Source organism: Vicugna pacos, chromosome 19 (genome assembly GCF_048564905.1).
Source record: "Vicugna pacos chromosome 19, VicPac4, whole genome shotgun sequence".
In the NCBI taxonomy this organism is placed as follows: Eukaryota; Metazoa; Chordata; class Mammalia; order Artiodactyla; family Camelidae; genus Vicugna; species Vicugna pacos.
Window position 1 is genome coordinate 36,995,783 of NC_133005.1, and position 27,252 is coordinate 37,023,034.

The following is a 27,252-nucleotide window of genomic DNA, read 5'->3' on the forward strand; positions in this document are numbered from 1 at the left end:
TCTGCTCACTCCAGTTCATTCCAGCCTCTCTCTTAAAAACCCCAGGCTTGTTCCTACCTCAGGGCCTTTGTACTTGTCCAACCAGGAGGACTTCTGCCCTAGTTCTTTCTCCGCCTGGCTCCATCTCCTCTAGATCTCAGCCTACATGTCACCTCCTCAGAGAAGCCCTCCATGACCACCCTGCCAAAGCAGCCCCACCCTACTTTTCTGATACAGTTCCAAGCTGTTTGATTTTCTTTACAAATCACCATCTGAATGTCCATGTGCATTTATTTATGTTTATTGTCCCTCCCCAGGAGGTCCACTTCACCAGGGTAAGTCCTTGTTTGTTTGTTCATTTCTGTGTCCCAGTGTCCAGGCCAGAGCCTGGCACACACCAGCTGCCAGTAAACATTTTCTGAAGGAATTCACCAATGGGGAATCAGCCTTCATTACTCTATCACCATGATCTCCTGCATGAAGATCATTCCTTATCAAATTGTAGGTCCTCTACAAAAGTGTTTGGAGATGTCAACATTAATTCACCGTCTTAGGTGACAAAGCTCCCATCCTGAGTCCAGGGTTGTGTGGGAGCTGGGAATGGGGTAGGGGTGGGGCCTCATCCTCCAGGCTCCTTACTTCCCCGCCCCCAGCCAACCAGGAAACACGAGGCAGCCGAGGTTAAGTAGACTCTTGCTGCTTTGTTATAAATATATTATGTACATCCAAAACATGACATTAAAATATTACTCCATGTTACAGAAAAGATATTAAGGCTTTCTATTATTTACATTAAACAAGCAAGCACCTTTAAAAAAAAAACCCAAACAAAAAAGCCCCACTCTTCCTTCTTTGACATACATACCCCTGGCCAGAGGGGACACTGTCCCCTTCCAGATGACCAAGACCCTTTGCAGAGGCTGTGCCCTTTGATTAGAAATGTCAGCTCTGGCTGAATCACGTGGGCAAACGGGGGGTGGGGGGGGGGGACGGGGGTCCAGACTGGGCAGGAAATTCTGGCCTCTTCTGGCCACTGCCCCCAGACCCTTGCTGTAGTTTGCCATCCTTGGTGGACAAAGCTAGGCTGAAGGTGTGACTGGGGCTGTCTACCCATCCAGGCCTTTAGGGTCAGTTTGCAGTGCCATGGCAGGGTAATGCTCCAGGGACACTTAGGTGTGCCTGGGGGCTCCTAAGACCACTGGGGGCAAAGAGAAACAGATAAGACGACTCAGTGGCCCCAATACCAGCTATGCTGAAGGGCTCCCCAGGGGGAAAAGGGGCAGTAGGAGTGTGCAGATTGGGTGAGCTTCTCCTCAACCCAAGGGATGGCTAGGAGGGTGGGGCTCCTTTTTTTTTTTTTTTTTTTTTTTTGCAGAGTCAGGCTTGGCAGAGCAGCTCAGGTGGCTGGGGAGGGGCCAAGGAAAGAAAATGAAAAAAAGGAAATGAAAAATCAGTGGCTCAAGTATTGTGTCACAGGGGGTGGGCTGGGGGTGCCTGGGCCCAGCCCAGGAGGTGTCCTCTCCACCTGAAGGGGCCAGCACAAGGAGGCTGGAATTTGGCAGATGGCTTCGGTTTTGGGGAGCTGGGGAAGGTTGGCAATGAGGTGGCAGCTCGGAGGAGTTATTTGATCTTCTGTGCCCATTTCATGTCGTCTGCCCGAGGCTTCTCACCAGTCAGGCCCTGGATAATGTCCTCTAGGCGTCGCCAGAAACCTATCTTCTCCAGAGGGTAGTTGAGCCAGCCTGCAATGGAAATAGGGCAGCAGGGTGTGGGGAGGGGTTATATGGGACAGCAGAAGAACTGGGAGTAAGTTTGCAGAGGGGAAGGGACAAGGACTGACCAAGGAATCTGGGGACAGGTGCTTACCACCAGTGGGCTTGATCTTTGGGGCTATGCAGACACACCTTCATCTCCTCACTCACTTTCCTATTGAGTGGTTAGTACATGCCAGGCATGGAGGCAGTGTTTCTTATCAAATGACTCTAATGCCACCTCTTCCAGGAAGCCTTCTCTGATTACTGTCTAAGCAGTACTTCAGGCCTGTCATGCCACCCTTTTTAAATTTCTTTACAGCCTTTATGATAACCTGTAACTATTAACTATTCGTTAATTCACCATTTGCCTGTTTTGTGTTAGTTTCTCTCCCCAGCTCTCAACTAGAATGTCAGTTTCAAAGCAAAACCCCATGTTCTTTCACTGTTGATCCCAGTGCCTAGAATGATGCCTGGCACAAAGTAGGTGCTCAATGAATATTGCTCATAATCTTATTTAATCTGTATCACAGCCTCTCACCTGAACCATGAGGTAGGTACTATTATTAGTCTCATTTTCAACATGAGAAGACTGAGGCTTGGAGGGGAGTTTCTCAGTTAGTACATGGCTAAACCAAGATTGATCCCAGTCCTGGCTGACCATTTAAGTGATCTACTAAACAGCCTAAATTCTAACCCCTCCACCTGCCTCTAAAAAGCCTGACTTTAGGATGTAGAAAAAGTACTATTTGTGGTTCTCAGTTCTGCTTCCAGAAAGGAAAAACCAACCAAACAAAAAAACCCTGAACCCCCAAACCAGTAGCTGTAGCTTATCAAGTACCTACTATGTGCCAAGCACTTTGCATCTGCCATCTCACCATTCACACTGCAGCCCTGGGAGGCTGGTACATGAAGGAGGTGGCTGTAGCCCCATCTTGTGGATAAGAAAAATGATATTTAGGGAGGCTGTGAACCTCCGAAAGACACATGTGGAGGAGCTGATAGTTGAACCCAAGTTGGCCTGACTTGATGGCACCTGCAGTATACTTAACCTTAAAAAGACACCCAGCAGCTGGCCCCAGAAAACCTGCTCACCTTACTTCACACCTTTGGCACTAGCCCATTAACTACCTATGGCATATAGGCCTCCTTACTATTCCTTGCTCACAACAGGCATGTTCCTGCCTCAGGGCCTTTGTACTTGCTGTTCCCTCTGCCTGGACTGATCTGTCCCTATTTATCTGCAGGACCCGACCCAAACTTTTTCCAGATTTCTGACCTCCTTATATAAACAGCTGCACCTCCCTCCCCTAGTGAGTCTCTGCCCTTCATCCTACTTTGTTTCCCCCCATGACACTTCTCACACCTGGACTTTTTCACCTCTCCTAACATTCTATCCCTCACACCCCTCACTACTCCTTGCTGCTCCTCAAACCAACCAGGCATGTGTGTTTGTCTCAGGGCCTTTGCACATACTGCTGCTTCTGCCTGGAGTGTTTTTCCTCTAGATTTGCATGACTTTTTCCCTTAGTTCAGATGTCACCTTCTCAGTGAGTCCTTCCCTGACCACCGTAAGGGTGAAGCCCCTCCCATTTCCTTCTCCTACCCACTGCGTTATTTTTCCTCCATAGCAGTTAACACCATCAGATGTAGTACTTATTTTTTCAGTCTGGAACATCCCCTGTTAGAATGTGAATGCTATGAAGACAGGGATTTTTGCCTGTTTTGTTCAATGCTGTGTCCTAAGCCCAGAACAGTGCTTGGCACATAGCAGGTACTCAATAAATATTTGCTGGATGGAGGAGGTTGGAATCACAACTCTATGGAGGAGGTAAGTGTTTGTGTGTTTATCTTGTTTACTGCTGTGTCCTCATTACCAAGTGCCTGGCACATAGTAGGGGCTCAAGAAACGTGTTCTAAGAGAATGCTCCTGCAGGGCAAGGCCTGCATGACCTTTCACTGTGACCTCTGCCCTTCTGACCCTAAGGATCGAGCTACAGAGTGGCGGCGCCTATTCCATACTATCCTGTAGTCGCACCTGTGGTGATGCAGAAGTAGGTCTCGTGGGGTGAGACGTGGTGGATGCGATGGTGTTTACGAGGCAGGATGACATGCCAGTCCTGCAGAAGGGTGACCCAGCGTGGCAGCCCAAAGTATGTGTGTGACCACTTGTGGATCTGGTTGGTGAAGGTGCTGAAGATGATCAGGCAGAAGACGAAGCATTCCCAGGGATACAGCTGCTCCAGGGCTTCTGCAGGGTGGGGAGAGGGTGGGTACTCATAGGCCCCATACAGCAGTCACACAGGGTGGGGCCCACCACCAGCATGGACCTCATCACTCGCCTCTGGGCAGCTCCCTTCCCAGAACAGCACCCAAGTCTCTTTCCAACCCCCTGTATGGCCTCAGACAAGCTCAGACTCCTCTCTGGGCCTCAGTCTCTCCTTCTGCTCAGTGGGCAGATCATAGAATCAAGCATAAGCAGTAGTTAAGAATGTGGGCTCTAGAGTGAGGCAGAGCTGGGTCCCAATCCCTGCTCTGATGTTTTTTGACTATTTGAACTTTGGTCAGCGACTCTGCCTTTTAGAGTCTCAATTTCCTTATCAATAAAATGGGAATAAGTCTTTGTCCAGGTTCCCCTGAAGTAGAGCCTGAGACAAGGATTTACGTGCCGGTGATTTATCTGATGGGGGGATCCTCTCTTTTGGAGAAACATTTGAGGGAGTGAGGAAAGCAGGACTGGGCAGGGGAAGAGTGAAGCAAAAGTGGGGTGGGAGGAGTCTTGTCTCAGCCTCATCGTGGAAAGGGGGGTTGTCTGAAATGTCAATGACTCCATAGAGCTAGTCCAACTCAGAGGCAAGGGGGCTGGTCTTCTGTACGCTTTTCTTGTCACCAGCTTGAGGCTTATTCCAAGAGGAAAGACAGGCAGTTCTCAGAAGGAGCAGCTGGGAGTGCACTCACAGCATCCGGGGGAAGGGTGCACCCGACGGGGAAGAGAATATGGGCAGGGCACCACCGCACCCACAGGAGGCCCATGGGAGGGGTGTGTGTGTGCCCGGCTCCAGAGTCACCCTGGAGGCCGACCACCAGCTAGCATGCTTACCTGGGCTCTGGGTGCAGAACTTGTAGGCCATGTTTAACAGTGGCAGCAGTGTCACCAGGCAGTTGTCCCCATTGGTCTCAATGAAGTCATGCCTCGTAATGGCTGTTGGGTCGATGTGATGCTCCCGGAATGGTCGGATGAAAGCCTGGGTGGGGCAGGGGGGCGAGAAAGGGGATAAATCTGAGCACTCAGCACTGAGCTGGGAGGATGGAAGTCTCGGCAGCAAAGCCACCGTGGCCACCCTACCCGGGGAAGGCCTACATGAGAGCGGAACTGCAGAGAGGAAGGCAGACACAGGCATGGAGGACTATATGGTCTGTCCAGCCTACTGGACCCAGCCAGGCCTTAATTTGGCTCCACTTCTAAAACTTTCAGTACACGAATCAGTACCTTTCTTTGGTTAAGTTTGTACTGGACTTTCTATTCCAACCAAAAAAGTCTGAATGACACAAAATAAAGTTTAGTTCAAACAAATGAACAGTGAGGTGCAGCAGGGCAGGCAAAGAAGAACAAGACACAGTGTGGCCCCCAAATTCAAGGGGTTCCAAGAAGGTGGACACACATCAAAGTTCTCTGACTGTCCCAAGCCTGATGCTTTTGCTTCCAGAAAGATCCCAGGGGGTTCTTGTTCCAGTCCTGGAGGAGGAGCATGGAGAGCCAGCTGGAATGATGGTTCCCATCTTTCAGACAGGGAAGCAGAGGCTCAGAGAGGAAATGGGACTCACCTGAGGTCAGACCACCCGACCCCCTCCTGGAGGAGACAGGCTGGGCTTCGGGGATGGGTCTACATACGCACCTTCCCCACGATGGGCAGCTCCACGGAGCCCCAGGTGTCAGCTCCCCAGTGCACCAGGCCGGACAAGAAGTCAGCAATGAGTGCCCCTGCAACTGTGGGCAAGAGGAGGGTGAGCCAGGAGTGGGGTGACAACAGGGACATCCCCGCCCACTCCTCACCCCAAATCAGGAAGCCATTCACTCGCTTGCTTGCTCACTCACTCATCTGTTAGGGGAGAGGGTGTCCCTTTTCTACTTGGGACACTTTCTTCTCTGTGAATGGAGTCTCAGGTACAACATTCCTGGGCCTCAATCTGTCCCTTTACTTGCTCTTCCCCGCGGGAGATGCAAGCCTTCATTCGCTTGGTGAGTCTGGAGAGAATAAACCGGGCGTGCTCAGATCAGCCCAACCTTTCCCTATGAGTAGCTGCCTGTCCCCTTCTCTCTCACCCACACAGGGAAGCCCACCCTGCTCCAGTGCTGCCAGTGGGTGACTAGATGGAAATGTCCTCCTGGGGTTTGGTATCAGGAAATACCTTAGGTCCAGACAGCCTAGCTTTTATCAACAATAAATGTGACAATTTGGCCTCCATCAGCCTTTACCTTGTCTTTGTTCTGAATTTGTTCAGAACTGGAGTGGGATGCCCTCAAAGTCCCCCAAACTGTTCGCTCACTTGAGGGTTCAGTAGAATACAGAGGTTAAGTGCTGCTACATCTGGCCTCAAAATTCCAGCTGCCACTTACTAGCTGTGTGACACTGGGCATGTTACTTAACCTCTCTGTGCCCCAGTTTCTTCTAGATGGATGAGAATGATGGTGACTAAAAAACATTTATTCTCTTTCCCTTGCGCACCCTTACACACCTCTGGGTCTCGGCTTTTGCTGTTCACTGTGCCTGGAACATTCTTTCCCAAGATGTTAATACAGCTTACTCCCTCACTTCCTTCAGATCTTTACCTCAAAGGTCCTCTGGGGACACCTGATCTAAAACTGTAACCACTCCCGTCTTCCAGTATTTCCTACCTCCTGTCTTCTTCTCCAAGCACCTATCATCCTGGACTTCATTTTTATTTACTGTCTCCCCCACAAGAATGTCAGCTCTATAAAGTCAGGGATTTTAGTCTTTTGTATATGGCTGCATCCCAGTTCCTGGCACATAATATGGTTGGGTAAACATTCACTGAATTCATCAGTGGAAAGCACTAAGTACAATGCCTGCCACATAGTGAGTCTCCAACACATACTGTTGTTGTTGTTGTTGTTATTCAGTCATTTAGTCTATCAAGCAACATTCTGTGAGGACCTACTGTGTCCCAAGCTCTAGAGTCAGACATTGAGCTCATGTCTACTGGGGCAACGAGGCGGGAAAGCTGCAAACAAATGCAGAAAACAAATGAGTCCACTGGGTTATGTGACTTCAGGCAAACGCTCCCCCTCCCCAGATTTAGTTTCTCAGTGTGAACTGGTTGTCCAAGGTCCAACTGGGCCATGTAAGGGTTCTTCAAGTTTTGTAGGGGCCCTGAGCCCCTTGGTGACAGCTGACCAGGGCCCTGGGGCACTGTGGAGGCTGAGAAAAGCCTCTAGATGCCTCCCTGGAGAGCAGGACTCACGAGGAGGGGGGAAGAGTGTGTGTGTGTGTGGGGGTCACTGAACGTGTGGTTCTGGCACCTGGGGCTAAGTCATGAATAAAGGCTTTCCAGAGGTCCTGGAGCAGCCCCCCTACATACGCCAAACATGGGACAGATGGTGGGGGCAGGGGTTTACAGCTGCACACAGGCACCTACAAGTTCCTGGTGACGGGGTGGGCGGGCTGGTGGAGACAGGCAGTGGCCAAAGGACAGATCAGGAAAGGGTCTGACACTGCATGGGTGGCTGGGCTGGGAAGAGGTCAAGGCTCAGCAGGGCTCAAAGGCCAGTGTATACAGGGCCCTGCCTGGGGCTGGGCACTTGTGTTCCTTAGTGACAGTGCTGCGAGAGTGAACCTGGGCTGAGGAAGGGATCGGGGAAGACTAGGGAGACAGAAGCCTAGGGCTTTTGCATTTGCTGTTTCTTTACCTGGCACCTCACTCCCCAACTCCCCGCTGAAGATCCCTGAGTGGCTGGCTCCTCCTCAGCCTTCTAACTCAGGCAAATGTCACCCAACCCTCCTGACTAAAGCCATCCTCCCAGGCAGATGCTCTCGGTCACATCTCCCTGCTTTATTACTTTCACAGTACTTGTCACCATCTGAGATGGCCTCATTTATTTTCCCCACTCCTAGGATGAGGAGCACAGCTCAGAGAAGTTGAACCACCACCCTGATCCCACAACTTCCCCAAATTATATCTGCTTCCCATAATTATAGGTTGATTTTGCCGATTCTAGAACTTCACACAAATGGATTCTTGCTTTTTTGGGTCTAGCGTCCTTCAGTGGCATAATGCTTCTAGAGTCACCCATGTGACAGTTGTGTATCAGGAGTTTGTCCTTTTAATTGGCAAGTAGTATTCCACTGTCTGGATGTACCACAGTACGCTGATCTGTTTCACTGTTGGACAACTAGGCTGTTAACAGGCTGGGGCTGTTACGACTCAGGCTCCTGTGATCATTCATTTACAAGCCTGTGTAGAGACATAAACCCTCATCTTCTCTGGGTAAAGATGTTGGCTACTTACTTATTTTTACTTGATATTTATTGAGCACTTAGCTACCAGGCCCTGTGCCAGCACCTTAAATGTTTTATCTCTCTTAATCCCTAAACTGTACCAAGGCCAGTCCTAAGCCGGTTACACATCTTATCTCCTTAATCGTCCTAAGCATTTAATCCTTACAGATGATAACAATGATAATAAAAAACATTACAAAAACAATATTGGTGACCACAGTTAGCAGTGGAGTGCTTCCTGTGTGCTGGGTGCTTTGTTAAAGGTGTTAAAAAGCGCATTATCGGGGAGTAAAACTCCCCACACCTTAAATATGGGCTGTCCACAGTGACTTCCTTCCAAAGAGAATACAGTATGGAAGGGGGGAGGAGAGTAACTTTATAGTGGAGAAACCCGACAAACACCACTTGGGCCAGGGGGTCAAGGTCAACATCATAGTGCTAAGTCATGATGACAGCACATACCCCTGCTATACTTGATGGAAATGGCACTTGACCTCTGACCTCTTCCTCCCCAAGACATGTAACTAAGAAAAACACTAGACAAATTCCAGTAGAGGGCATCCCACAGAATACCAGCAAAACTGTCCCCAAAACTGTCAAGACCACTGAATACAAGGAAAATCTGAGAAACTGTCACAGCCAAGAGGCCTGAAGGACATGACAACTAAATGTGATTTGGAATCCTGGATGGGATCCTGGAACAGAAAAAGGACATTTGGTAAAAACTACGGACATCTGAATAAACTATGTATATGTAATATAATAATGTATCCATGCTGGTGCGTGGACTGTAACAAAGGCATGATACTAATATAAGATGTTAATAATAAGGGAAATTGGGAGTGGGGGATGTATGGGAACTCTCTGCACTATCTACTGTTTTCTATAAATCTAAAACTGTTCTAAAAAAAAGTCTGTTTTTAAAAAATGTGTATTATTTCACTTCACATCCGTTGTGAGAGGCCCCACCACACGCCACTTTCTGGAGGAGGAAGTGAGACCAGGAGGGTAAGGACTGCCCAGGGTGGAAAGCGGCTGGGGCAGTGTGGGCTGCTGGCCACCGTGACCACGGTGAGGGCTGTTCATGATGATGCTGTGCCTTCACATCCAGGTCTGGGAAATGGGGATGTGAATAGTACTTACCTGACTTAACTACAGTCAGTTGATACAATGGGTCAATAAATGCAGGTCCTTGGGACATACATAGTAAGTGTTTCTCAAATGTAGTTAGTTAGTAGTTTAAATATTACTCCCCTCTCTGAGCCTCAGCCATGTCACCCCTCAAATGACCAGCCCCTGGCCTTTTCAGGCTGCCAAGCAGGGAGAGGAGTGGGCTTTAGGCAGATGTCAGGAATTATTTTGGAGAGAAGTAGCCCTCCCCCTCCCTCTGGGAGGAAATGGCTCTTTGATCCTCTGGCCTCTATGGGCTGAGGGGGCTGGTTCTAGAGCAGCAAATCCAGGCCTGCTGGACTCCAGGCCTGCGGCCCGTGGCCTCCTTAATGGGGGTGGGGTGGCAGAGGCGAGCACACAGAAGCTTCTTTGTCCCAGTGCTTGTGGCTGGCTCACCCTGGGGGTGGGCAGCTTGGGCCTGGTTACCACACTGTCTGCAGGAAACCAGGGATGGGTGGGAGATGGTGGATGACTCACCAGGTGACTTTACACAGCCTTTGGGCCCCTTGGGGCCTCCATCTCCCCATAGGTCATCCAGCTGGGACTTCCTGGCCCCTGCCTACCTCAAGGCCTGGTGTGGAGACAGAGTGGCTGAGGCAGGAGTAGACACTGCTGAGGGCTGGTCCATACCTTCCTGAGGCCAAATGCTGTCTTTACCACCTTCTACTCAAATCCCATGGAGACTCCTGCACCTGACCCAGGGGATGGCCATCACCTAAGGCCCTGTGACTGCTGACCTCATTGCTGACCTTTCCACTCACCAGCCTGGAACACTGTCCCCTCTGTTGGCCAGAAAACTCCTACTCACTCCTTAAAGCCCCAGCTCACAAGCCCCCACACTTTCCTCCACTTTCCACAAGTGCAGCAAACATTTCAGGGCTCCCAGGGCCATTCACTTGTTACTCATTCACTGTCTTTGTCAAGGTTTCTAATGACTCCACGGTGGCCCGTCACTGCCCTGTCTTGCTGGTCTGCACGTGGCTGCTCCTAGTTGACCCCACGTCTTATGGAAACACATTCTCCTCTCAGCCTCTGCAACCACTCCGGGTTCCCCACCCGCCTCTTTGGCTGGCTCTTCCTCCTCTTCCCATCCTGGAAGCAGTGGAGGCCTTGGGCCTCTTCTCTGCTCACACTCAGTCCCTGGGGTGAGGGGTCCTCCGCCAGCATTTGGGCTTCAAACACTGCCTCTACTCCCAGGATGCACAGATTTCAAGCTCCAGCTGCCTTCCCAACTCCAGACCCAGATCTCCGATTTCCTGCTCCACACCTCCCCTTGGTCCTCAGGGAGGCAGCTCAAGCATCCTCCCTCAAGTGAGCTTCTCCAACCTCTTCCCAATCTTGTTCCTTCCATCACTCAGACCAAAAGCCTGGGAGTTGCTGCTGACTCTGCCCCTGCCCCTGCCTCCATCTCGGCAGCTCACCTCTCACAGCTCACCCAGAATTTGAAGGCTTTCACTACCTCCACTGTCCTACTGGGTCTGGGCCACCATCTTTACCTCCTCTCTGGCCCTCCCTGCCCTTATCTGCCTCCCTGCAGCATCAGATGACGTCAGCTCCCAGTGGGAAAGCCACCAATGGCTTCTCACGGCCTGTAGAATAAAACTCCAAGTCCAGACCACAGCCTTCAAGGAACTACACCTGCCCCCACTGTGTCTCTGAACTGCCACCAACTACTTTTCCTTCGGCCAACTTTTTCTAGCCACACTGGCTTCCTCTATATCCTCCAAATGCTAAGGGCACACACCAGTCTCAAGGCCTCAGCATTTGCTGTTCCCTCAGCCTGGAAGGACCGGCCCAGAGATAACTGTCTGCCCCTCCCTCACTTCCTTCAGGTCTCTGTGCAAATGTTACTTTTTCAGAGGCCTTCTTTGCCAACTCCCTTATCTTGATTTTGCTTCCCAATATTGCGTCTTCTGTTTGTGTTTATTAACTAGGCACCTGTTCATGGCTTCTGGCTCCCGTCATTTCTGGGGCCTGCCAGGGGCACCAGAACCTCTGGGGAGACAGCACTAGGCTGGGGTGGGCTCTGGAGGCTGGCATGGTGCCCTCACTTTCTGCGAGTCAACACACAAATCAGGGCAGCTACTTAAATCGATTAGGAACTGTGCAAACACCACTATCAGGGGATTGTCTGCTCTTATCAGCCCAGAGGCAAAGGTGTGGGATAGAAGAGCTGGTGCACATGTAGGTGAGAGATCTGCTCGGCACAGGGCAGGAAACTCTGGTCCTAAACAGGGAAGGGAGGTGGTGACCTGCCCGGGCTCCCCAACCCGTCCTGGCTCGCACAACACACACTGGGTTCTGGTGCTGCTGATCCTTTGCCCAAACTGGGCCCACTGCCTAGAACACCCTCTCTTCCCAGTGCCAACTGGATACCCTCGTCAGGGAGTCCATGGTTCAGTAGCCGGGCAGGTCTGGATGTGCAGTCCCAGACTCTGCTGCTGCCTGGGTGAGGGCCAATGGGCAAGTCACTGGGCCTCTCAGAGGATGGTGATCAGAATCTCCTCACTAAGTTGCCACCAAGAGTTAAAAGAGCCCAGCATGGGGCTTGGCACACGGTAGGCTCGGGAAATATCCATTGTTAAACTGACCACTGAGGCGGAAGGTCTGAGCCCTGGTGAGTGGAATGTTAGGTGGTGTCCCCTGCTCACCTCTATTTAGTCACTGGCCCTCTCAGCAGTTACACACACCTGCATTTGCCCTTGCAATGGTCCCAGGAGGGGACTGAGAGCAGTCTCACTTTACAAATATGGCAGATGAGGCTCAGAGATACGATGACACTTGCCCAAGGCCACACAACCAGGAACTGGTGAGGCTGGGACTTGAACTCAGGTCTGTAAGGTCCTGCTTGTAGCCACTCTGAGATGGGGCACTGGGGCTCACACTGTCTACACCCCTGCCAGAAGCAGAGGCTGGAGGTGCAGGTCCCTCTCACCCCTGGGCAGAGGAGGTGAGTCTGGCTCCTGTGGGCGGGGCCTTGGCTCCCCAGCACTGGATGGGTTAAACTCCGTCCCCTCCAGCTGGTCCCACCCCCTAGCCAAGGCCCCCCAGCAAATGCCCACCCCCACCCCAGACCCAGATGGCTCAATTAGCTGGCCTGAGTGCTATTGGCTTAGGCCACCAGAACGCTTTTAATGAGATTGTGGAAGCTGAACACTTAGGGCAGGCCAGGCAGCCAAGGGCACAGCTGCCCTGCTTGGGAGCCCAGGGCCAGGGAGGGCATGAGAGCCTGAGGCAGAGGGAAGAGAGGAGGGGCAGAGTGTGGAGAGGAAGGAAACTGAGTCATCCCAGGACCTGGGAGTGGGGACAGTTAATTAAGAACTATGTTGTGCTTTCTGGTCTGACATGTGACTTTGGCCAGTCCCTTCTATGAGCCTCGGTTTCCTCACCTGGAAAATGATGACAACTGCACATCACCTCCCTGCTGTGGATGGGTGACGGCTGACTGATGGGAAACACTTGGTAGGCACTACCATGCTGCAGCTTCCTCATTCATTCATTCATCCAGATTCAATATTTATCCAGCACCTACTGTGTGAGGCCTTGTGCTTGGGGCTAGGGACAAAACAGTGAACAGACAAAAATCTCTACTCTCAGGGAGCTGACATCTGAGTGAAGGGAGACAGATAATAAAGAAAGAAACAGACTGTATAACAGAGTGGGGTGAGGGATACTGGATGTCAGGGTTGCTATTTTTGAGGGAGAGCCTCCCTGAGGAGGTGACCTGGATGAGGGAGTGAAGCATGCAGGTGGCTGTGGGAAGAGAGTTTGAGGCACAGGGAAAGCATGTGCCAAGGCCCTGAGGTAGGAGTGTATCCGACAGAGCACAGAGGAGGCACAGTGAGGTGGCCAGTGTGGTCGGAGCAGGGTAAGCCAGAGGAGAGGAGGGAAATGATGCAAGGAGGAGCTGGGGCTGGGCTGTGTGGAGGAGTTGAGTTTTATTCTAAGTATGCAGGGGAGATCAGACGAGTGGTGTGACCCCAAGAGGACTTAATGGGATCCTCCCAGTTGCCTGTGGATAATGGACAGCAGGGGGCAAAGGTGGAGACCAGGGAGGAGGCTTCTGCTCCCAGGCGGGAGAGGATGGTGCTGGACTAGGGTGAGCGTAGTGGAGGTGGAGAGTGATGAATTCTGGATGCATTTTGAAAAAAGAGCCAAGAGTATTTGCAGTTTGGATGTGGAATGTGAGGGAAAGAGAAAAACTGAGGATGACGGCCCAGGCTTTTGGCCTAAGTGACAGGAAGGACACAGGTGCCACTGACTGAGATGGGAGGCAGGGTTCCCACAGCCTGTACCCGACTCGTGTGCACAGAGGCACGTGTGTAAGTCGCCATCAGAGTGGTGCAGACACTAGGTAAGTCCCTGGCCCCTGGGGGAAACCGAGGCAGGCAGCAAGGGCTTGCTGGCACTCACCGACACCCAGCATTACGAGGGGCGTGTGCTCCCAGCGGGCCAGCAGTAGGAGGTGGACCATGTTGTGAACGATGAGGCTGAAGCACAGGACCACACAGCACCACTCCTGGAAGCGCTTGCCTGCAGAGAGAGGAGGCGGGAGGTTGAGTGTGGGGCAGGTGACAAAAGGTAGAGGATCAGAGCCAGGCAGAGCTGGGCCCATGGGGACTCTTCAACTGTATTCTGTGAGTCTAAGGTGCTCCCCACAGGCTGAACTTAGAGACTGCCTGACCATTTCACAGATGTCACTGAGGCCTGGAGAAGGGGAAGGGCCCTCCCAAGGTCAGACGCTCAGGGCTGGTTGCATTAAACCAAGCGTGGGACCCTTCTGAATGCAGGCCCCTATGCACAGGCCACATGCCCGTGAAGCTGGTCTTGCACAAGCCAATTCTTTGGCAGACAGGACCAGAATGCTGGTCTCCTGGGCCCCTTTGGGCTCTCTCTGGAGACACCTAAATGAATTTAATGAGCTTCTTTTTTAAATCGTCTTCATCCCATCACCTGTCCCCTTTTGTAGGTAATTATTTGGAGGCAGAGGCTACAAAGAGCTTTTAGTTTCAGAGATTCCAGATCCCACCCAACTGATATCAAGCAGGGAGAAACAGGCCTTGGTTATACTTTCTAGGGCTCCTGCCACAGGGAAGAAGAGGCCGTGCAGGTGAGGGATCTCAAACTCTTGAAGTCTCCCGGGGCCAGGCAGGTGCTATGAAGGAGTGAGGTGGGCGGGGTGGGGACAGCAGGACACCACAGTATTGTGCCCTTCCCAGAGCAGTAGCCACTAACTGGCTGACTACTGCCAGATGGGAGTGTGGGCCCAGGGAGACCAGAGCCTCAGATTCTCAAAAGAAGCCAGAAATCAGGATGTGGGTGTGAAATCTTCTCTTTAAGTGCTGGCACATATTTTTAATAGCACGTGAGCTCGGACAAGCTGAGTCACTCACTGAAGCTTTGTTTGAGGAGTCAAAACATTGAAAATAACCATAGTGTCCACTGCTAGGGGAATCAGACAAATTAATTTGGTTCATGGCGTCTCTGGAGCCAGGGAAAGAGCCTGGGTGACTGTTCATATGTGGCTGTGGAGGGACATCCAGGATAAACTGGCAAGTGCAAATGGAAAAATGCCAAACAACAGTCATTTACATAAAAAAAGAAAAACTCTAAAGTCAAACATTCTCTTTTGAATTTAAAATTTGTGAATGTACTACTCCAGCAAAAATCTTTTTTCATAATTGTAAATTAAAATTTAAAAAAGCAAAAGGAAATAAAAACACTGCAAGGGTGACAGGGCTTCTGGGAACACTGCTTTCCCAGACAGCTGGTCCCAAGGGCAAATTTGCTCTTGCAAATCCTTTTTTTTTTTCATGAGGGGCAGGTCATTAGGTCTATTTATTTATTTATTATTGTCATATATATATATATTTTTAATGGAGGTACTGGGGATTGAACCCAGGACCTCATGCATGCTAGGCATGCGCTCTACCGTTTGAGCTACACTTTCCCCTCCTGCTCTTACAAATCTTGATCTGGAGTCTCCACCTCCAGAAAGCCATCCATGATGCCTCCTTTGACCCTTGGCCTCCCCCAACATGGGGCCCATCACGAGGGACGTTACTGCCTATATAACATCCATCTTCCCCTACCTAAATGTGAACTCAGGAGGCCTGGGACCACGCTTCGCTTGCTCACTAGGGCCTTGGCACACAGTTAGTGCTCAGTAAATGCTTGCGGAATGAATAAATTCCCAACCATGACTGTAAAGAAAAACTGCCAGGCTTTGTCTCTGGGCACCCCTTCCAGAAGCACTGTGGGAAGGTAGTTTAAGGCGTGCCATTGTTCCTGGTAGGGAAACAGGCTTGCAGAGAGAAAAGGCCTTGTCCAGGACGCATAGCAACAGACTGCACCCTGAGCCAGAATCAGAACAGCTGCCAGGGGAAAAGACCAAGGCTCAGAGCGGGGAAGGGACATGCCCAGGGTCACTGAGGCCCACAAAGGGCTAGGATCCCAACAGCATCGCTCAGCAGCGGACCCAGAAGCCCCTAACTTCCCGCTTCGCAGTCAGAGGTTATTTCCCTGGGGCCACGGGCCCTGTCATCCCAGTCGTCCCACCCGGGGTCACCGTGACCAGGACCAGAAGGGCTTTCCCTTTCGTGGTTCCTGTCTGCGGCCAGGACTGGGGCTCAGAGATCTACAGAGACAGCAATGTAATCAAGTAGAAATAACGGCTGCTAACATCCACTGAGGCCTTTTATGGGCTGGGGTCCAGGGTGCAGCCCACACCAAAGAGGTTGCAGACCTGCTCCCTCTGGCATATTTTACTCTTAGTTAAAAAACAAAATTGGCTACACTTAAAACCCAGTCCTCCTTCCTCCCTGTGGCCTCATACTGGATGAGTTTCCTTGGTGGCAGCCCTGGTCAGGTTCCTGCAACCATCCGAGTTTTTGAGCCTGAAGCATAATCCCTCATTCAAGTCTAGTCTCTCCAGGGAGGAACTGTGTGATCCCATTTCCTAGACAAGGAAAATAAGGCTCAGTGGGTAAATGAAGAGCTGGGTTTGGAGCCTAGGCTCGATTTAGGACATGTTAGCCTAGATGTTCTAGACTGTTACGATTCCAAAGATGGCCCAACTCTCTCCCCATGCCGTGGAGAATGTCCTGAAATCTGAATATTTTCCCATCTAAACTCTCTTTGGCCTCTGGAAGCTGGACCCTTCTGCAGATCAAGTGCTTCAACTATGACCCATGAAAAACACATCTATAATAAAAAGTGGCCTTCATGGAGCACCTATTATCTGCCAGGTACAGTGCCAGGGATGATGGCAACCTGCCCTTGCCACACGCTGTGGACTGAGGACCATTTACCCTTCAGAGGGAGAAACCAGGTGTGGAGAGATGAAATGACTTGCTCAAAGACACAGCATGGACAGTCAGCCTGGGAGGGCCTGCATGGTCAGGTGTTCTAAATGGTGTCACTTCACAGATGGGCAGACTGAGAACCCGGGGAGGGGAAGGACTCTGCTCAGGACAGAAGAGCTTGGGCCACCTCTGGCAGAGCACTGAGCCTTGTTTCCCTGAGCCAGTCCGGGCCTGGCCAGGGTCCATGGTCTGGGCTGAGTTACAGCAGTGCCTGCCCGTTGGCCTGGGGAGGGGGCTGGGCTTGTGGTGGCTGTGCAGGACTGGGAGGTGCAGGGGAGGCCACCTCTGCTTTCCTGAGGACAGGCTGCCGCCAAAGGCTTGGCATCAGGTTTGACAAGCCCTAGATAACCTGCACTCCTGGTGGCTCTGGGCCACTAGGAGACCCTCGGCCTTGGGGAGATGGGGGGACAGGAGGTAGGGAGAAGGCAGGGACCAGCGAGGGACAGAGAGACAGATGAGACAGAATAGGAATCAGAGACACAGAATCAGAAAGGAGAAACAGAGAGAAGGAAAGACAGACAAAGAGGAAGAAGGGAACAAGTATGACCAGAGAGAAGGAGAGACAAAGAAATGGAAAAAGAACAAGATTGAGGGAGACATAGAGAAAGCAGGGCCAGGAGTGTGGCAGGGACTAGGCCTGGTCAGGAAGGAGCCTCAGGGAGGCCTGTTTAGGGGACAGAACCTAGGCTCAGCTTTGGGACTACACGCCAGGACTCCCACCCAGCACTCCTGACACCTTCCACCTTTCCCCTGACCCCACACTAAGAGTCCCTGTGTCCCACAGGGCAGGGGCACCCGTAGTGAGCCAGCGTGGGTGAACAGCTGGCCTTAGTGACCCCTCAGGATCCACCCCCGGAGCTGAGGCACCTGAGAGGTGGGGGACACATAGCCAGATTTCAGGCACCTGTTGGGAAGCTGGACACTTGCCTCACCTCTGGGCTTGACCCTGAGGGTGGCGAAGGCCTGCCAAGAGGCCAGGCAGAGGGTGGGGTTGTGCTGAGAAACCCAAATGTGGACCCTTTATGGCTCCTGGGACCCATGGAACCAGGCCCTAACTCCTTGGCCAGACACCCGAGGCCCACAGGTTCGGGCTCTGGCTGCTTCACCCCAAGCTGCCCCGATCAGACGACTCACAGCTCTCAATCGACACTAGGCCCACCGTCTCTATGGCTGGCCCTGCACACATGCTGCCCCACTGACCTGGAGCACTGGCGCCCCTCCTGCACACCCACCCTGGGCTGGCTCACTTCCAGAGTGAAGATTCAGAACATGGAACCTAGAACGCCCTCGACCAGTGTTCTGGTTCTGGTCCTGCTAACTGTGTGATCATGGGCAGGCAGGTCACCGCTTTTGCGAAGCCTCAGGAAATGACAGGGTGCAGGCACTGCAGGCAAGCCAAAGAGATGCAGTCCCTGGCCTTGCTGACCCTCCCCTCCGGTGGGGGCAGGTGGAAGCCTAATCTCAGGCAGGACAAGCGGCAGGAAGAGCACACATGGGGGCGGAGCTCTGAGGTGGCTACGGGGTCTGTCACACGGAGTTAGCATCAGGGTGCACCCAAGACAACTGTAGTGAGGATGAAAAGAGAGCGAACGAAGGCAATGCCCAGTACACAGTGCTCAATAAAGGTCAACCATGTCAACTGTCCTATTATTGCTGCTGACTGTCACAGTGCCAACCCATCTGTAGCCCCAGGAATCTCAAGAAGTCAGTCCTGGAGCCTAGAAACTTTTCCTTCTCTCCCCTGACTCACTGTGCTCCAGCCCACAGGCCTCCCTGGTGGTCTGCAAATACTCCAGGCTTGCTCCCACCTCAGAGCCTTTGCACTTGTTGCGTCCCTGGTCTGGACCAGGTCTTCCTCAAATATCTTCATGCCTCCCTCCCTTCTGGTCTCTGTTCAAATGTCACCTGCTCAGTGAGGCCTTAACTGCCCCCTCTTTAAAATGTCATTGTCCCTAGCATTTCACTTCCCCCTTTTCTGCCAATTATTTGTTCCACAGTGCTTGCCACCATTGGGCAAGTAAGATATTTCCCTTAGTTACTGGGCTAACTAAAATGCCAGCTTCATTTTCCTGTTTGGTGCATCGCTTTGCCCCCAGGGACTGGAACAAGGATTGGGACAAGGGCACTCAATGTGTACTGAGTCTAACCCTTCATTTTCTAGGTAAGGCCCAGAGAGGTCAAGGTTCTTCTCCAAAGTCACACTGGGAAGGGACAGAGGAAGGCGGAGGGAGGCCTATGGAACCTGGAAAAACCAGTTTCTTCTCTCTTCTCTCCCACTTCCAACACCAGGGCAGGAGGAGTGAGGCTTGGCTGTAGGTTTGTGGCACCAGGAGACTGTGTGGCTGTTCTTCAGAGAGTGAGCGGCACTTAGGGAAACCGGAACTGAGCAAAGATGCAATCATGATGGAACAGGGGAGATGGAAGATGGTTGGGGAGGCTCAGAAGGCCTAGGTATGATTTGGTTGAAAGCAGGTAGAGTTTCCTCAAGTGGGCAGAGCTGGACACCAGAGGAGGCCTCTGAATCCTTACCCTTGATTCCCAAGTGGTGAGTCTGAGGACCAGAGAGGTGAGGCAGCTTACCCAAGACCCAAGATCAGATATTGGGTTAATAACAGGGATTGCCTGTTATATGCCAGACACTGAGCCAAGGTAAATAATTTCATTTCCTTTTCTCAACAGACATTAAAAAACAGATAAACTTTATCTTGTCCCCATTTTAGAGGTGAGGAAATTAAGGCTCAGAGAGGGAAAGCGGCTTATCCCAGGTCACACAGCTAAGAAGCAGAGTCAGGACACCAAGTCCAGCCTGTCCCAGGTAGCACAGGAGGTTTTAAGTCCAGAAGCTGGGTGTCTGTGGAACAGGCTGAAAAAACCATGGCAGAATGAGACAGGTGCACAAGGCAGGTACAAAAAAAATCACACCCAGAGCAGGGAATTGCAAGTCCAGAAAGGCCTCTGGGGACCTAGGACTCAACAAGAAAGCAAATGGCCCAAGGTCACACAGACAGTTATGGCAGAGATGGTATGCAAACCCAGGCCAGTCTGGGCAGGAAGCCAAAGGTGGTAGTGGACCCATTCCCACCCACCCCAGGCAAGGGCTGTACATGGCGGCTGCCTCCTGGCAAACAGAGAGATGTCAGAATGTTTGACAAACAAAGCTTGATGTGATGGTGACACCCAGGCAGAGGGGCCTCCCAGTCGCCTGACTCTTGAGTTCTCAAAAGCACTTCCTTAACCCCTGGGGATACTTGTCCCTCTCAGGGCCTGGCAGTGAGATTCTTCAGGCTCAAGTGGAAGTCAGAGAAGGGGGTAGGGGCTGGTGCTTGCCAAAGCATAAAGGGTAGGCACAGCAGGAAGAAGCCAGGAACCTTGGTCTGGCGGTAGAACTAGAGTAAGGGTCTCTAAGTTATGGTCTGGTCTGGGGACCCCCAAGTCCTAATGGAAGGGGCTAATATACATACATGGAGGAGGGGAAAGAGCTGGAGTTGAGGCTTGTATATGAGAGAAGCTTAAACTGGAGGATTTGCAGAGCCCTCACCACCTGGGATCCTGGGATTCCAAAATACAGGGTGAGAGTTAATGCTGGAGTTGGGGAGCAGGAAGGGGATGGTGGTCTGTAGGCACTGAAGCATTGAATCTAGGATGAGGCTCTGGAGGAAGGGCGTTGGGGCACGCGATAGCTGGGGGCCCCTGAGTCGGGGTTCCCAGACCAGGGGGCCTGATTGCCCAGATTTGGGGGTGAGGTCACTGTTTGCAGCCCAGGGCCCTGGCTGGGAGCAGATGGGGCCCTAGAGTGTGAATTACAGACCTGGGGAACCTGGGATAGGGTGTGACTTTTAAGGAGCCGAGGGCACTGCATGTGGCTAAGGGGCTGCCTGCAGCTTGGACTGCGTCCTGGAATGGGAGGTCCCTATGTCTAGACTAGGAGCTCTTTGCAGCCACGGGTACCCTGGGCTAGGATCCAGACCTGGCGGTGCGATGGGAGCTGTCTGTTGCCGGAGGAGCTGATATGGCAGTTCCTCCATCTGAGGACTGTCTTTGCATCCAGAAAGCTCCGGGGCAGAGATTCTGGCTTGAGCTTGGAAGGGGCACTGGGGTGGGGTCCCGGGAGTTTGGGGCGCTATTTGCAAGTTAGAAGCCGCGGCTGCAGTTCTGCATCTGGGCCTGAGGCTGGGGTTCCGATATGGGGGACCCAGGGTCTCTGTCCGCTGCCCGGGCTGGTGACTGAAGGCCCGGAGGGGAGCCTGGAGGGGGCCCCGGAGGTCCTACCTGGCGAGTAGAGCGCGGCCAGCTCGCGGGCCCCAGCATGCTGCGCGCCCCAGCGCCGGCAATACGCTGCCTCATCATCGTCGAGCTCCGGCTGCTGGCCCGGCTCGTCCTCGGCGCCCGCCATGGCCACTCGCCCTGCCCGCCGGGTGCGTTCCGCTAGCGGCGGCTGCAGCGGCAGGGCCGCGGAACCGCGGCGAGATCACGCCGCCCAATGACCGCCCAGCGCCGGGCGCGGCTGCGGCGCCGGTGGGGGCCTCGCCCGGCCGTGCGTCACAGCCAATCGGAACCCGCGCCGAGGCCGCGCCGGCCAATCAGCGGCCTCCGAGCTGCAGCCAACCGCGGCGCGCGGGAGGCAGGACCGCAGCTGGCGCAGCTGGGCGGGGAAGCGTGGGGCGGCGGCGAGTCTCTGGCCGGCACGATCCGCTCTGCCTCCGGCCACGGCCTTGGCCTCGGCGCCAACCACAGGGGAACACGGGCTGTGTCGACGCCCACCTCCGGCTCGGTTTACCGGCCTGTGCAATGGGCCGAAGTTCTTCGCCGGCGGACTCAGAAGCGGGCGTTTCTTCAGCACACACAGTCAAGAGCCTGCTGTGTGCGCGGAACTGGAGTGGAAGGTGCCTGGCCGGGGCCGGGGAGGCAGCGCTTGTTGGGCACTTTGAATAGTAGGCTGGCTTCTCGAGTCCTACCACATGTAGAGGTGTTACGAGGACCGTGCACACACCTACTGTGTGCCAGCTTGTGTTGTGCTCTCGGCGACGAGAAACGTCGAACCTGACTGACCCTCAGGAGCTCCTGCCCTCCTGAGGGAGAGGACAGTAAGCTAATAAGTCACTAAAAGATTTGGTGAGCGCTTAATTTGTTAGGCTCCGGGCCAAGAGCTAGACGGCAGCATTTTGTTTTTATCTTAATAACCAATTATGTTGCCTCCTCAGAGGCCTCTCCTGACTACGCTGAGTTGCCCCCTCCTCCAGTCACTGTGACATCACCCTGTTTTGTCTTCACAGTGCTTGTCATAGGCAGTGAACTTACAGTTATGTCTCCTTCGCCAGAGAGTAAGCTCCTGAGGGGTGGAAATTGCTCGATTCACAGCCGAACCCCCAATTCTGGAAAAGTGTAGGGCACATGATAGAATCTCAGGAAATGCTTGCCAAATGAAATAGGGCTCAAATGACTTTACGACCTCAGCAGGTAGATGACAGGCCTAACTGACTACGAAGTACACAATAATTGCTCACTTGAATTCCGTACGGTGCCACCAAATGGGAGCCGTTCTAGAGGCCAGGGAAGGGCCCAAGAGGTGCCTAAGGGGAGCAGGGAAGTGAGGTAAGATCCCTTCTAGAATGTCTTTTGGAGGCTCTATCCTCTCCTGGTTCTCTAAAGGTTAAGCCCGGATTTCTCAGCTACTAGGGAAAGCCAGCCAGCCACCCCAGGTGTGTTTCCTGGGTGTTCCCACCCTGGGTGGCCACTATCCCCATCCAGGCCCATGCTCCTTCCCTGTTTCCTTCTGTATGTCCTCCCAGAAAAGGAAAATCTGCTTCCATGGTATAGACAGGTTGCAGCCCAAATCCTAGTGAATTCTGGCAAAATTAGCCTTGTGTTTTTATTAACTTATACAGTTTGATTTTCAATCTGGATGCTTAAGGCAGCTTGTCTTTGTGGGAGCTGGATCTCAGATTTCAGGGAAACACCCTCCCAAGGTGTCTGCAAGTGTCCCAAATCTCCAAGCAGGTTGGGATGGCTGATTACTGCTAATGTCTGGGAGATCCCCTAGTGACGATCTGAGTTCATTTTTCATTCATTCTCTCAACACGTTAACATAACATTAAGCACCGACCTGGCCCAGGCTGTTATAGGGAAGCAGCAGGGAACATGACAGAGTCTCCTGGGAGGTGGGGGTGAGGGTAAAGGAAGGCCTGTTCAAGAAAGTGACACTTGAGCCAAGACCTAAAGTGGATGGAGCAAGCTATGCCAACATCTGGGGCAAATTGTTCCAAGCCAAGGGAACAGTGAGTGCAAAGGTCCTGAGGCAAAAACATGCTTGCCATGTCCAAGAACGACAAGGAGACCAGTGAGATGGGAACTAGGTGGGGGCGGGGAGGTGGGAGGAGGAGAGGTCAGAGAGGAAGGGAGAGGGGCAGATAAAGCAGGGTCTTGAAAGGATTTAGAGGGTCTTTGGTTTTTCCTAAAAATGATCTGGGAAGTCTCTTCTGTCTAGGGTTTTGAATAGAGGAATTACATGACTTGATTTATGTATATTTTTAAAATTTATTTTTAATATATAGGACATTCACATGCTTCTAAAGAAAATATATCTATATATGTATTCATATAATATAATGGAATCATACAAGACTTAGCCTTTTTTGGTCTCACTTCTTTCACTTTGCATGTTTTCAAGATACATCCGTGTTGTAGAACTTCATTCCTTTTCTATGAGAATTACCATTCTATTGTATGGATAGTCGTCATTTTGTTTACACATTCAATTGATGGAGTTTGTGTTGTTTCCACTTTTGGCAGTTATAAATAATGCTGCTATCAACACTCCTATACAACTTTTTGTGTGAACATATGTTTTCATTTCTCTTGGATATATATCTAGAAATGGAATTGCTAGGTCAAATGGTAACTTTGTTTAACTTTTTAAGGAACTGCCAAACTATTCCATGGCAGCTGCACCATTTTACATCCCCACCAGCAACGTATGAGTGTTCCAACTGTTCCACATCCTCACCAACATTTGTTATTTTGTTTTCAGTTGTAACCATCCTCATGGATGTGAACTGGTATCTCATTGTGGTTTTGATTTACATTTCCATAACGACTCGCGATGTTTAGCACCTTTCATGTGCTTCTTGGCCACATGTACATATTTTTGGAGAAATGTCTATTTAAATCCTTTGCCCATTTGAAAATTGGGTTGTCTTTTTGTTGTTGAATTGTAAAAGTTCTTGTTATATTCTGGACACTAGACCCTTATCAGATATATAGATTTCGAATATTTTCTCATTCTGTCAGTTGTCTTTTCACTTTCTTGATAGTGTCCTTTGATGCACAAACAAATCTTTTTACTTTTGTTGAAGTATAATTTAATTTTTTCTTTGTGCTTTAGGTGTCATATTTCCTCATTCGTTTTTTTTAATATAACTTCATTGTATTCCACTGTGTGACTGGACCGTAATTCATTTAACTACTTGTTTATTGATGGGCACTTGGGTTATTTCGTATCTTTAGATGTTATACTACTGGACATACTATTGATGTGAAATTACTGTGACAACTGTTAACTGTGTTGAATGACCATCATTAAAAAGTCTAGAACCAATCACTGATGGAGAGGGTGTGAAGAAAAAAGAACCCTCCTACACTGGTGGGGATGTAGTTTGGTGTAGCCATTACAGAAAACAGTATGGAGATTCTTTAAAAAACTACAAACAGACTTACCATATGATCTAGCAATCCCACTCCTGGGCATATACCCGGAGGGAACTCCAACTTGAAAAGATACATGCACCCCAGTGTTCATAGCAGCACTATTTACAATAGCCAGGACTTGCAAACAACCTAAATGTCCATTGACAGATGACTGGATAAAGCAGTTGTGGTATATGTATACAATGGAATACTACTCAGCCATAAAAATAAAAATAACGCCATTTGCAGCAACGTAGATGGGTCTGGAGATCATCATTCTATGTGAAGTAAGCCAGAAAGAGAAAGAAAAATACCATATGATACCACTTATACGTGGAATCAAAAAAAAGAAGACCCAAATGAACTTATTTATGAAAACAAACAGATTCACAGAGGAAACAATCTTATGGGGGAAGGGGGATGGGAAGGGGTAAATTGGGAATTTGAAATTTGCAGATACTGACTACTATATATAAAACAGATAAACAACAAGCTTGTACTGTATAGCACAGGAAACTATATTCAATATCTTGTAGTAACCTATAATGAAATATATCAAAAGGAGTATATGTGTATATATGGATGACTGAAACATTATGCTGTACACTGGAAACTGATACTGTAAACTGACACTGAACATTGTAAGCTGATTATACTTTAAAAAAAGTGTTAACTACTTTGTTATTTTTGTAGATATAGAGAAACCTATCAGTAGGTAGGGAGGTAGATATTGCCATTGGAATCATATACTAATTTATACTCCCATCAGCTGTGTTCAAGAGTACCTGTTTCCCACAGCCTTGCCAATAAAGTGTGGCTAATAAGTAAAACTAAAATTTCAGTCCTTCAGTTACTAAGCAAATTTCAAGTATTCAACAGTCATATGTGGCTGATGGCCAATGAATTAGACAGTGCAGATATAGAACATTTCTACCACCGCAGAAAGTTCTATTGGGCAATTCTGATAAAGGATTGTACAGTGACCTTGACTTTGCATTTTAATAGGACCCCTGGGCTACGTGTGGGAGATGGACTCAGACTGTGCAGCGGCAGGAGACCAGAGGGAGGTGACTGCAGTTGTCCAGGTAGGAGCGGATGGTCAGGCCACGGTGACTGCGGAGGTGGGAGAAATGGTGGATTTCGGATGCATTTTGAAGGTGGAGCAGCCAGGACTTGCTGTTTGATGGAATGTGGGATGAGGGAGAGAGAAGTCGAGGATGGCTCCCAGGTTTCTGGCCTGAAGCACTGGAAGGATGGAGGTGCCGTTGACTGAGCTGGGGAAGAACAAGATGGGAGCAGGTTTGGGGAGGGGGAGGCCAGGAGTTCTGTTTTGGGTCTGCTACATGTGGGATGCCAAGTAGAGATGTCAAGCGGGCTTCAAGTTTTTCTGGTGTAGAGAATGACATGTGATTTTGGTCGTCAAACCAGAGGAAAGCCAGAAAGGAGGAGGCAGAATTACACACTAAGATGGGGGTGAAGGCCAAGGGCAGCAATGGGCAGTGGAAGGAGCCTGACCTTTGATGCTTGGAGTCTCACAGCTGTGTTTCTGAGCCATTGTGGGTCTATTTTCCTTCCAGAAATGGAAAGAATGATGCTTCTTAGGCTCGCTGTCAGGTTCACAGCGAGCTCAGTGAGAGGTACAGTACCTGGCAGGCAGGAGAACCTGCAGAAATGTTTGTTATCTCCCCTGTCTGTTACACTTGACTGTGAACGTGGTGGGGTGAGATCCACATCCTTACCTGACAGTTAAGGCCCTGCTGACTCTCCAGCCTCATCTCCTGACATCTCCCACTGTCATCCTGCCAAACCTTTCCCCAAATGTACCAGCTTTCTGGTGCGCGCTCTCCCCAGAGTCAGGTGGCTGGTCTCTTCTCCTTCAATTCTCTGTTCTCTGGCTCCTCCTAGAGCTGAGACTCAGGCTGCAAAGCTGCCTGACATGGACACGCCCCAAGGTGTCAGCCACAGCGTTGGGGGACGGATCCCCCATGACTTGCTGCAAGTCATGTTGAGCTGGACTGTCCCATTCATTTATTCACCAGATCTTTACTGAGACCTGCTGTGGGCCAGATGCTGTGTAAAATGCTGGCCATAGAGTAGTGGTCCCTGCCGTCCCAATTGCAAGAGGGACCGATAATAAATAGGTAAAAAAATAATCTAACGTTAGGCTGGGACAGATGGTGTGGAGACATGAAGCAGGATGGAGACATGGGTGGAGGATGATAGGGAGTGCTTCATTGGATGGAGAAACAGGAGGGAGTGATCACCATGGGTTTGGGGCAGTAATAGGTGGTCAGCAATAAAGACCGGCATCTACTGAGCGCTTTCTGTGTACCAGGTCCTGTTATAGCCTCATTAAATCTTCACATCATTCCCCCACACAGTTGCTTAAAACAGCCGTTTTGATTTATGACTCCTTACAGCTCCGTGGATTGGCTGGTGGTTCCACTGCTGGTTTCACCTGGTCTCACTCATGCAGCGTCATTCAGCTTCCAGCTGTGCTGGAAGGTCCACAGTGACCTCATTCATACGTCCAGCAGTGGGTGCTGCTTGTTGACTGGGGCCTCTCATCTTCCAGCAGGCTAGACTGGCTTCTTTCCATGGTGTTCTTGGGGCAGTATCCAAGAGTCCCAGGGTTGGATATCTCATAAATCACTTCCTTGCATTTTATTCACTTAAACAAATAAAAAATCAGCCTGGAGCCTCCTTGTTCCTCATGGGTTCCCTTGCATCACATGCCTATTGCTGGACCAGTCACTGGCAAGGGAGATAAGATCCCCTTTAGACCCA

At 50.9% G+C, this 27,252-nt stretch overlaps 1 protein-coding gene and 1 long non-coding RNA gene across 5 annotated transcripts in view; one reads left to right on the forward strand and one right to left on the reverse strand.

Annotated features, from left to right (window-relative positions):
* Positions 1 to 1,422: 1,422 nt before the first annotated feature.
* On the reverse strand, positions 1,423 to 21,280 carry PEDS1 (plasmanylethanolamine desaturase 1). The gene is made up of 6 exons (XM_031687969.2): positions 21,052 to 21,280; positions 13,832 to 13,951; positions 5,627 to 5,718; positions 4,831 to 4,975; positions 3,769 to 3,981; positions 1,423 to 1,721 (listed from the first exon to the last, which is right to left on the reverse strand). The coding sequence occupies exons 1-6, from the start codon at positions 21,173 to 21,175 to the stop codon at positions 1,600 to 1,602; spliced, it is 816 nt and encodes a 271-aa protein (XP_031543829.2). The 5' UTR covers positions 21,176 to 21,280; the 3' UTR covers positions 1,423 to 1,599.
* Positions 21,281 to 21,404: 124 nt separating this feature from the next.
* Positions 21,405 to 27,252, forward strand: part of LOC140687457 (uncharacterized) — a 284,201-nt gene continuing 278,353 nt past the window's right edge. For 3 of the 4 annotated variants that reach the window (XR_012061806.1, XR_012061807.1, XR_012061804.1), the window contains exons 1-2: positions 21,405 to 21,665; positions 25,471 to 25,550. This is a non-coding gene — a long non-coding RNA (uncharacterized lncRNA). Of the gene's footprint in view, positions 21,666 to 22,092; positions 22,375 to 25,470; positions 25,551 to 27,252 lie in introns of those variants that run through there. The other variant, XR_012061805.1, reaches the window with a different exon arrangement.